Here is a 12469-nt window from a genome sequence, read left to right on the forward strand (position 1 = left end):
CAGTCGTTCAAGTAGTTTGGAGGTCAAAGGGAGAAGAGAGATGGGGCGGTATCTAGTGAGTGATGAAGGGTCGAGGTTGATTTTTTTTGAGAATAGGTGAGACCAGAGCATGTTTGAATGGTGAGGGGAAGATGCCGGTAGAGAGCGATAGGTTAAAGAGGTGAGCAAGGTGGGAGCAGGCAGTGGGGGAGAGGGAGCGGAGAAGACGGGAGGGAAGGGGGTTCAGGGGTAAGTGGAGGGGGGAGGATAAGATGAGGTAGTGGACTTCCTTGTCTGAAGTGGGACGGAAGAAGAACAGGGTGTAATAGATGGATGGGAGGGATGATGGGGTCGGGGGGGGGGCAGCAGAGGGGTGATGGGAGGAGATATTGTGTCGGCTATCCTCAATTTTGGAGATGAAGAAGGAGGCAAAGTCATTGGCAGTGAGGGAGGATGGGAGGGGAGGAGGAGGGTTGTAAAGGCAAGTGTTGAAAGTTTCAAAGGGACGGCGTGGACTGGAGGAATGAGAGGAGATGAGTACTTGGAAAAAGGATTGCTTGGCAAGGGAAAGAGCAGAGCAGTAGGAGGAGAGAATACTATAGTGTGCTTAGGAGACTCAGACCGCCCTGTTTAGAAGCCGTGCGTCTCCGTACCCTCATGCCGCCATAACGCTGACCATGACGCCGGCTTAGTACTCACCACTCTTCACTCTTCTGGCCCTGTTAGGGGTGGCGGCATGCTGTGGGAATGTACGCTCGCTGTGGTGGGGCATGCGTATAGTTCCCTCAGGAGCTAGCGCCCTGCCAGCGGGGAACGGGACCATTAACCCTTAGTGGGGTTGGGCCATCCTCCCCCTCCCCCCCCCCCAAGTCACATGAAGCAGGTAGGATGATGCCATCCAGTCCTGCCTGGAAATAATAAACTTTTAAAATAAATGCAGAAAACTCTTCAGGAGCTTCCAGAGACGTGACCGGCTCCTCCAGGCACATTTTCTAAACTAAGTTTGGTAGGAGGGGCATAGAGGGAGGAGCCAACACACACAATCAAACTTCTATAGTGCCCATGGCTCCTAGTAGACCCTTCTATACCCCATTGTACTAAATGGATTCTCAGTATCCCCCAGAACGTAAGAGAAATATAGGCGATTCATGTGGATTATGTTACCTTGTAATGCTGGCTACTAAGGAGGAGATTTATCAAATATTAGAGAGAGATAAAGCGGAGAGAGAAAAGTACCAACCAGTCAGATTTGATCTGATATGTTACAGGCGGTATTTGAAAAATGACAGGAGCTGATTGGTTGGTATTTTGTTTCTCTCCACTTTATCTCTTTAAGATTTGGTATATCTCCCCCAAGGTTTGAAAAACTGTTAGGATTCCTCATTCTAGGGTGACGTGCGGTGAGGTAAATGGCTGAGGAGGCACTGGTTAGTACCAGAGCCAGATTGGTTCAAATGGGCATTATACAAAGATACAGTAGTATATACTGCTGGAAATTTAGTGGGTTTTGATCAGAGATGTGCAGAAAAGTCAGGCAGAGGGGGCACTGTCTCACCTCCCATAGACTTTTTACTCTAGAGTTTTGTCTATAAAAATAATAAGAATAATATATTTATAATACATTCTTTGTATTTTTCATATACTTTAAATAGTCAAACACTGGCGTATACTGGAGTATAGCATGAAAGGCTCTGCCTCACCTCACTGCACGTCACTGGGATCACATCATTTAAGACTGATCTTAAGTGATTACGCATTAACCATTGTTTAAATAACATTTGAAGGAGTTTAATGTTATTAATGTCACTCTTCATGGACCAACCTCAATGTTTAATGTTGTAAATTGATTTTTATTTACAGATATAAAAATGTTGTCACTGTGAAATACTAAAGCTGCTCTTTCCAAGAGGCGTCATTGGTAGCCACATGTAAGGTACTCATGATAACAAAGCATTGTATATTCTGCACACTGATTACTGCACAGTCTCTTTAGAAAATCTATACATGTCCAAATTTTATTCCCAGAAATGTATGGACCTTACATTCAGGATGTGCAAGGAAATAAGATAAGCCTGGGCTACTGTTTCCTGCAGACATTGTATGTAGTCAGTAGGTTTTATTGCATATATTCTCTAGTGGTAAAGTGAGAGTTTACATAAACAGCGCAATCTTTCCGGGAATTTGCTAGACTGCTGTGTCAGGACGCACTGCTGCCAATTTGTTGCTATAACATTGTACTGGTTGTGAAAACTTACCTTTGTTTGAAAATGGAACAACTGTTGTGAAAGTTTCTGATGTTCAATGCAATTAGTTTTGGAGATGTATCGTTTGTTTTGTTTCAGTATTATGAATTTCTCCCATGTGACACAAGATTACTTTGGGCAGTACGAATGGTGTATTGGTTAGCACTACCGCCTCACAGCACTGAGGTCTTGGGTTCAATTCTCACCATGGCCCTGTGTGGAATTTTTATATTCTCCATGAGCTTGTGTGGGTTTCCTCTGTATCCAGACTATAAGTCGACAATGAAAAGGTCGACAGTCATTAGGTCGACCACTAATGATCAATATGCATTAGGATGACAGGGTCACTAGGTCAACAGGAATAAAAGGTTAACATGACAATGGTCGGCAAACATATGGTCGACACAGCTTTTTTGGAGGGGTTGCATTTTATTCAACATTTTCATACTTTACCATCCATGTCGACCATGATGGGGAATAGAAACCTATGCCGAGTGCAGCAGCAGCGAAGCGAGGCACCTTGACTGGGGACACAGGGGCTAAATCAGACTGTATCGCTGCAACGGCAGCGAGCGCAGTCTGAAGCTCGTGCTGGAGTGCGCACGTGCAGTGGCCACACTGCGTGTGTGCACCCCAGGAGCCCAGTGAGATACTATCAGCATCTCAGGGCTGCGATTGCCTCTGATTGACAGGCAGGGGCGGTCGCGGGTCCGGAGCGGGCGTGCCAATGAAGCTAGAGCCCATTGGCGGGGTGCGGTCCAGACAATGCAGGCGTGTCCGTACCGTTGGGGGGGGCGGGCCGCAGCAGCTGCGTGACGTCACATACAGTCACTGCAACCTGCAACCCAGGACCCGTCGAGTAGGAGCTGTGCTGGCAGGGAGCTACTCGACAGATGCAAAAGCATCGCCGTTGTGCAATGCTTTTGTACTTGTGTGGGGGGGGGGGGGGGGGTTAGGGCCTGACATGCAGGGAGGACTAGCCCTGTGCTGGGCGTACCCCCGCATGTCAGAGTAAATTATCATAGATGTGCTAAATATAGCACATCTACGATCAGATCTGAATTACCCCCACTATTTGGGGTAACGTGCTTTGATGTCGAATAACTACACAATTATTATTTTTTATGTTGTGTCCACCTTTTCACCCTGTTGACCTTTTCTACTGTCTACCTATTTCATGTCAACCTAATGACCCTGTTGTCTTTTTCTATGTTAACTGCATACCTTTTCCTTGTAGATCTAGGGGTTTGGTCAATTGCTGTCGGATGCTTTCTGACAGAAAGGATCTGACAGTTCAGTATTCAATTTGAGGCCAAATCCGACAGATTTCGTCCGTTTTCAACAATGTCAATCTGACATTGTAGAAAACGGACCAAAAACCTTTCGGATTTGGCCTCAAATTCTACAAAAACACGTGGATCAGCGGCTAATCCACTGATCCACGTGTTTTCCGACACGTCGAAAATTTTGACAAGTTGGAAAAATGGGGCTTCAATTGAATATGGTGAATTAGCAAATTCGCCTGAAAAACGGGCGAAAATGCCTGTTTTTCGCCTGGTCAGAAATTCCGACCACAATTGAATAGACCACCTAATGATCCACACCAGGTTTCCGCTGGGTATGTCAGTTTCTTCCCAACTGGCTTCTGACACAAAAATTAACCCTAGTGTGTGTATGTATTAGGGCAGACTAGATGGGTCAAGTGGTTCTTACCTGCCGTCAAATCCTATGCTTCTACTTACAAATAAATCTGAAGGATTGGAAAGCCCCCCCAACTAATGTAGGCGGAGATGACTGCAGTGCAGGTGTGCTGTGTGTGTGCCCCTTGCTATGAACAAGTCTGATAGTCAGGTGTATTTGTGCTAATGCTAATAGGAATGTTTTGAACCTAAACCTATTTTGGGATCTGTAATTGACATTTAATATGAGAAAGGTTTTATTCGTGTGCATTCTCACAATGCCATGCCTTTTGTGCTGTTGTTTTTCTCGGGAGTTCTTGACATTTGAACCTTCTTTTCTGATCTCTACACTATAATATGTTACATAGCATTACAGTTTGATTTCAGTGTTTATTGTATGACAATTTGTAAACCGTTTTGTTTTAAATATAAACAGTAGACTTCATATTGTACATTTCATATGCACACAATTGTATGAGCCTACATATATAGGGGGAGATTCAAATGTTTGAAAAGTCGGTTGAGTGTTTTTTCCTGTCTATTATATAGGAAAAACCAGACTCCCAACTGACTTTTCTAACATTTGAATCTCCCCCATAGTGTAGAAAACCACTTTTTGCATGAATTTTACTTTTCCTGCTTGGTACTACTGGAATGCCTCTATTGCTAACCACTCTTGTCTTCTGCCAGTAAGCCAAAGTGGCACAGACCTCCAGGTTACTAACAATGGAAAAGTACAGCTGTAGCATATATAGAAACATATAAACATAGAATTTGACGGCAGATAAGAACCACTTGGCCCATCTAGTCTGCCCATTTTTTTTATCCTTTAGGTAATCTCAACCCTCTTTGAACCTTAATTCCTTGTAAGGACATTCACATGCCTATCCCAAGCATGTTTAAACTGCTCCACAGTCTTAGCCTCTACCACCTCTGATGGGAGGCTATTCCACTTATCCACTACCCTTTCTGTGAAATTATTTTTCCTTAAATTTCCCCTGAACCTGTCTTCCTCCAGTTTCAGTGTATGTCCTCGAGTTCTAATACTTCTCTTCCTTTGAAAAATATAACTCCCAGGATGACACTATAACATTCCAGTGTATGCATAGGAGCCTCCTTTCCAAAATGATTGGATGAGCCCCTCCATATGACTAAAAATGTCTTGCATAAACATGGATAGTGGCAGCACAAATATTGAGCATACTCAAGCACCCACAGTGCTTGCTCGTGCCCATTATAGAACTGTTACTCCAATTATTCCATTGTATAGGGCTGTGACTGTCTCAGACCAAAACGCCCCTGGGACTGGGGCATAAACTCTGGCAGGAACCCTCACATATCCAGCACATAAACATTTATTTTCCTCCAGCCTTTATGGGAGATTTCAGATAAGAACATTTCTACAATGGCTAAACATGCCGTGCTATAGCTCCCACATTCATGGGGGAATAATTGAGCAGCTGTTAGCCCATGCAGCATAACACAGCCGCTGCTATTGCTGCCGCCATTGCTAAGCTGACGGTACAGTATGTTGGATTGCTCGTTATATATTACATTACTGAAATTAATTATTATACCACCTTTATGCACATCCTGAGAAGGATGTATACATTATGTGATGTACACTGCATGTCTATTGCATGGAACGTTTAGTAGCAGGGGTGGGCAAATTAATGTACAAGGGGCCATATTTTTGTGTATAATATACAATTTATATGCTATATTACAACTCTGAGTTACCGCTGCCGATCAGATGTCTTTTCAGGATCATATTGATTCATTTTTTCTTTTAACCATTGGTCATAGCGAGATACTCTTGTGTAAACACCGTATTTATCTAATTTGGCACATCCCATGCCCCAGCTAACAATGCCAGTCAGGTAATGAGTGTCCTTATATTTTGTGGCATATGGACCACCACTGTCACCCTTACAGGCATCCTTGGTGCTATCAGTGTAGCCTGCACAAAACATGTTCTGTGAGATGTTCATCCCTGTACTCTCTATACACTCTTGCGTTCTGACCCGAGGCAGCTTCACTCTCCTTAATATATCAGGAGTTGCCCCGCCTTCTATTAGCTGACCCCAGCCACTGACAGTGGAGGAGGAGCCACGGTCCAGCAGTACTCTTACAGCAAATTCTCTCTCAGGTAGGCAAATGGGAACAATATAGTCTGTGTAGTTCACTGTAGTGTTCAATCTGAGGAGGGCAATGTCATTGTCATTGTTTGTTTTAAAACCAACAAATTTTTCATGCATTATTATTTGAACAACTTTGCGCGCTTGTTCTGTTCCTTCAGCTTCACTAATCTTATGGTCCCCTGGAATGGAAAAAATAATAATTATCACCTTCATCATAAGCAAAGAAATGTTACAGCCTAACTATGAATTGCACTTATAGTGTAAACCTTTAGGGTTTTCAGTACTAAGGAATGTGGAATGGTATGAGTAATGGGGAATAGAAGGGACATAATGTATCTGATAAACAATCAGGTGTCAAGATAACATTTTTATTTTTTTTACAAGGAATTATCAAAAATCCCGCGGCTCTAACAGCGAAGTGGATGATTACTGTATGCAATTGTATATTTTTCTTTTTTTTCTGAGATTTGTTTTGGATTGTGGCATAGAAAGATACCATCATCCACAGAGAATCAGTAGGATATCCCGGCAGTCGGGATCCTGGCGATCAAAATACTGATGCCGGAATCCCGACATTAGGGCTCGCCACATTATTATATTCTCCCTCGGGTGGTGGCGTGGATCACCTCCCTAGTGGGAATACCGGACAGCAATCAGGATTTTGACCGCCGGCATTTTGACTGCTGTTAGGATTCCGGTGTCGGTATTTTGACCGCCGGGAACTTAACTGCATCCCATCCACAATGCTGTAAGAGAAATATTTATTCATTTTCATTTCACAAGGTGTTTGAAAGTGTCACTTTTTTTGCTATTATAGCCAATTAAAAAAAAAAATTATTTAGGGTTGAGATGATTGTATTAACACTATTTCCCTCCCTCAAAATGTCTACATTCCCCGTTTTAAATACATATACCACTCCATTTATGGTGGACTATACTATATAATGGCTAATTATTTTACAAATGGACTGGGTGGACACCACATAAAAAAAAAAAAAATTCAGTGCCAGTATTTGAAGTAAGGTAAAGTTACATAGGCATTCTCTCTAAAACTATACAAACCTAACTCTATAATACATCTTAGAATGAACTTAGGCTCCCATGTGAACATAGAATCCAAATGATATTTTCCCTATGATGTCCTGGACTTATAATTGTGGTTATTTCTTGCACTAAATATTACATTTATGTACGGTGTACTAATAATGTGTAATCATACTTTTGGATCGCTGTATGTTTCTGTGTTCTTGTATGTTTTTTAAGCACATCGAATGGGGTAACTTCACATTTAAGACTTGGAATTACATTTTTGGCTATGTGAGTGCTGGGATTAAGACAAGAACATACTGTATCAGATTTTTGGTGGGCAAATTTTTATCATTTATCGTTTTTGAAGTCCTAATATCAGGTTGGTCAAACTGAATTGAAAAATGAGACATCCTTCTTTAGCAGATGAATCTTTTATTTTATTTGGACACTAGGGGCTGACATAAAAGATCTTCAGTACCTCTCCTAAAAGTTTTACTAATAAGCCTGGAGAGGGACCAGGCTAGAGGGTTCTGGACTAAATTGACTTCAGCTCAAATTTTATTGCATTGCAAATAAATCATAATACACCAGATGGAGTTATGTTGACATGTAACATATTGCTTAATTTCTTACAATATAAAATCCTTCTGACATCATTTGTGAGTTAAAGTGTAACCTAGTGAATGGTCTACACCAATCTCTGTTTACTTACCAAGTATTACGGTGAGTCTGTTTACCCAAGATGGTTTTACACAGTGTGCCGCTGTGATTACCCAATTTGGAGTGACTAGCGCCCCTCCACAGATGGTTAAGGATAATTTGTCTAAGACCAGTCTAGCCTGCAATACATTTAATAACAAGGTTGACATTTGTGTTTGAGTCGTTGTTGTACAAGCAGAACATTAATCTGTGCGCAATCATCCCTACAATCACCAAACCATATACGCCTTTTAAGGACAAGTTGGATGAATGTGAATTAAAATATGTATACATATATGTACAATGGGTTCCTCTAACTACAATTTATTACAAATCCTGAATTTTCCATCTTTTATCATTTATTTTTAATTAACATTTTCCAATTATCCAATTTCACGCTCTCCAACACTGACAGAAATAGGACTAGACTGGCCCTCGGGTACTGGACCTCTAGGGATCCTGTTCCAGTCTGTGCACTTAAATTCTACATTATACATATGTTACATTATACTGCCATGACTATGGGATATTTTCTACAATGCATTCCTGTTATTAATCTGGTACATTATCATACATGCACTAACATTATTTACTATATATATTTATGAAGGGGTCGGTGCCATGCACTCTAATGGTAAGGAAAACCAATGTGGTGGCTGGTCACATCCCCTCTGGAGATGGGCAACACCCCTAAACATGGACCCTTCCACTGCATATCCCCTGTGGTCACTTCATGGCCCAGTCCGACAATGGACAGAAATCCAGGTTCCACTGATAAAAGTGCTTTGCAAACAAACCCACTTGTCCTTCCGATCTCAGTGATATGGGAATTCTGGTGAAATCATTTGGGGAAAAATCCATTGTGCAGGTATGCATGAATTCTTAATAATTAAGCTTTAACAATCTTATTTACAGATCCCTATGTTTAGAGGGAACACTGAACAAGACATAAGGAAAGCCACAAAGTAGTGACAAACAGAATAATGTTACTATACTGTATTCTGTATAGACCTTATTCAGAGTTGGATATTGCAGGTGCTTTATTGGGCAGCAACTTTTAATTTTATCTTGGAAGCATGGACCACTTTTCGCATTGTGCACCTTTTGTCAGCTGTAGACATGACTTGCTACTGATGATCTAGCCGTCTAGAGGCCAGGCAGAGCAGCTCTGCTTTCTTAGATGGGTCGTATCAATCTTGTGGCACACGCATGGGTCAGAATCTCTGGGACAATTTTGTAGCCCCATTCCATCCCTGCACAGTGGTGATGATAACAGATACAGTCTTTGCTCTTGATTGGATGAAGACATCTCAAGCACAGCCATTTATGCAAATATATATAAACTGCTGCAACCGTGTTTTAAAATTCAAATACAAACCAATCACTACTTGTGGTCACTGGCCAGGGCAAGCTCCAGGCACGTTCCTTAGGAGCAACCGTGCAGGGCGCCGACTCCTAATGGCGGCCGGTAGCCGGCCATATTTTGAAATCAGCCACCAGTCCATCACTCAATCAGAGCTTGAGGACTGGCAGCGGCAGCCGGACCGCGAGCTTTGAGTGGCTGATGGGAGACGGGACTGAGGGGCAGGAGAGGCACACGCTGTGCTCTCCTCTCCTAACGCAGAAGCAGCGGCAGCAGGAGGAGAAGCAGTGGTGGCGAGCAGCGATACAGGGGGCACGTGTATCTGGCACTCTGGGGGCATATGTATCCAAAACTCTGGGGGCACGTGTATCTGGCACTCTGGGGGCACGTGTATCTGGCACTCTGGGGGCATGTGTATCTGGCAGTCTGGGGGCACGGTGTAGCTGGAACTCTGAGGGCACAGTGTATCTGGCACTGCGGGGGGCACGGTGTATCTGGCACTGTGGGGGGCACGGTGTATCTGGCACTGTGGGGGGCACGGTGTATCTGGCTCTGTGGGGGGCACGTGTATCTGGCACTGTGGGGGGCACGTGTATCTGGCACTGTGGGGGGCACATGTATCTGGCACTCTGGGGGCATGTGTATCTGGCACTCTGGTGGGCACGTGTATCTGGTACTCTAGGGGCACGTGTATCTGACAATGTGGGCGCATATTACGTGTATTTCACACTGTGGGGACATGTGTATCTGACAATGTGGGGGCATATTATGTGTATCTGGCACTGTGGGGGCATAGAATGTGTATCTGGCACTACTTTGGGGGCATAGAATGTGTATCTGGCACTACTGTGGAGGCATAGAATGTGTATCTGGCACTACTGTGGGGGCATAGAATGTGTATCTGGCACTGCTGGGGGCATATAATGTGTATCTGGCACTGCACTGCTGGGGTCATTATGTGTATCTGACACTATACTGGAGACATTATGAGTAAAGTACACTACTGTGGGCGTTATGTATAAGGCTGCTAATTGTGTGTGTAGAGGGGGTGTGAGAATATATTTATTTATTTATAGTCTGATAATATAAAGTTGCGAGGCCACGCCCACTCTTCCAGGAGCGCACGCTTTGAAATTTTCTCGCTCAGGGTGCTAGTAGGCATGGAACCGGCCCTGTCACTGGCATATCTACAAGAGGTGCAGTGCACACAAGGCCCCTCAGGTCCAGGGAGGCCCACTTCACACATGCGGCACCTATTCAGTACTCACCTATCTGGAGTCCGCTGCGGCAGCTCTGACAAAGCACCGGGAAAATGGTGCATTTTCCATTTTCCCGCCATTTTGCGCATGTGCAGCAGGTGGAAACACTGGTAAAATGGCTGCCGTTTAATTTTTCCGGAGCCCTGTACATGAATAGCAGACTTTAGCACAGTGCCAGAGTCTACTAGAAGATGCCAGCAAGAGAAAGAGGAGGTGGACCGGAACGGTTCTGCTTGTATTAGACAAAACAGTATGCTGCATTTACTGTGGAGGAAGAAGGCTGCACATGTATCAGTGTTGTCATGATAATATAAAAAAAATAATTTTATAATTCCCCGCTCATGTTTTGGTTTTGGGTTGCTTTCGTGTTTTGGTTTTGGTATTGGATCTGGATCATTTTTGAAAAAAACATAAAAACAGCTAAAATCACAGAATTTGTGGGAAATTTTGATCCTACGGTATTATTAACCTCAATAACATTAATTTCCACTCATTTCCAGTCTATTCTGAACACCTCACAATATTGTTTTTAGGCCAAAAGGTTGCACCAATGTGGCTGTATGACTAAGCTAAGCGACACAAGTGAGCGGCACAAACACCTGGCCCATCTAGGAGTGGCACTGCAGTGGCAGAAAGGATGGCACTTAAAAAAACTAGGCCCCTAAACAGCACATCATGCAAAGAAGTAAAAGAGGTGCAATGAGGTAGCTGTATGACTAAGCTAAGCGACACAAGTGTGTGGCACAAACACCTGGCCCATCTAGGAGTGGCACTGCAGTAGCAGACAAGATGGCACTTAAAAAAAACTAGGCCCCAAACAGCACATGATGCAAAGAAGAAAAAGAGGTGCAAGATGGAATTGTCCTTGGGCCCTCCCACCCACCCTTATGTTGTATAAACAGGACATGCACATTTTAACAAACCAATCATTTCAGCGACAGGATCTGCCACACGACTGTGGCTGAAATGACTGGTTTGTTTAGGCCCCCACCAAAAAAGAAGCAATCAATCTCTCCTTGCACAAACTGACTCTACAGAGGCAAGATGTCAACCTCATCCTCATCCTCCGATTCCTCGCCCCTTTCAGTGTGTACAATTCCCTCCTCACAGAATATTAATTTGTCCCCACTGGAATCCACCATCATAGGTCCCTGTGTACTTTCTGGAGGCAATTGCTGGTCAAGTTCTTCCCGGAGGAATTAATAATTCATTTTGATGAACATCATCTTCTCCACATTTTGTGGAAGTAACCTCCTACGCCGATCGCTTACAAGGTTACCGACTGCACTAAACACTCTTTCGGAGTACACACTGGAGGGGGGCAACTTATGTAAAATAAAGCCAGTTTGTGCAAGGGCATCCAAATTGCCTCTTTTTCCTGCCAGTATATGTACAGACTGTCTGACATGCCTACTTGGATGCTGTCACTCGTATAATCGTCCACCATTCTTTCAATGGTGACAGAATCATATGCAGTGACAGTAGACATGTCAGTAATTGTTGGCAGGTCCTTCAGTCCAGACCAGATGTCAGCACTCGCTGGCTAGGAAATCTTATCCTTTTCCTTGCAGCCCCAGTTGTGGGAGAAAGTGAAGGAGCAGCTGTTGACGGGTCATGTTCCGCTTAAGTTGACAATTTTCTCACCAGCAGGTCTTTGAACCTCTGCAGTCTTGTGTCTGCCGGAAAGAGAGATACAACGTAGGCTTTAAACTTAGGATCAAGCACGGTGGCCAAAATGTAGTTCTCTGATTTCAACAGATTGACCACCCTTGAATGCTGGCAAAGAGAATGAAGGGCTCCATCCACAAGTCCCACATACTTTGCAGAATCGCTCCATCTTAACTCCTCCTTCAATTTCTCCATCTGCTTCTGCAAAAGCCTGATGAAGGGAATGACCTGACTCAAGCTGGCAGTGTCTGAACTGACTTCACTTGGCCAAGTTTGAAGGGTTGGAGAACCTTGCACCAGACGGAAATCATTCTCCACTGCGCTTGAATCAGGTGTATTACCCCCCCTTTGCCTATATCGTAGGTGGATGTATAGGCTTGAATGACCTTTTGCTGCTCCTCCATCCTCT

The 12469-nt window shown here is 43.7% G+C and overlaps 1 protein-coding gene across 1 annotated transcript in view; it reads right to left on the minus strand.

Moving 5' to 3' along the window:
- Positions 1-1808: 1808 nt before the first annotated feature.
- Positions 1809-12469, minus strand: part of F7 (coagulation factor VII) — a 122707-nt gene continuing 112046 nt past the window's right edge. Inside the window, exons 7-8 of the mRNA XM_063953127.1 lie at positions 7784-7910; positions 1809-6221 (exon numbers count right to left, since the gene is read on the minus strand). Coding sequence (XP_063809197.1) covers positions 5638-6221; positions 7784-7910 — 711 coding nt within the window. The 3' untranslated portion in view covers positions 1809-5637. The remainder of the gene's footprint in view (positions 6222-7783; positions 7911-12469) is intronic.

The sequence above is a fragment of the Pseudophryne corroboree genome, chromosome 2, assembly GCF_028390025.1.
Source record: "Pseudophryne corroboree isolate aPseCor3 chromosome 2, aPseCor3.hap2, whole genome shotgun sequence".
NCBI lineage: Eukaryota > Metazoa > Chordata > Amphibia > Anura > Myobatrachidae > Pseudophryne > Pseudophryne corroboree.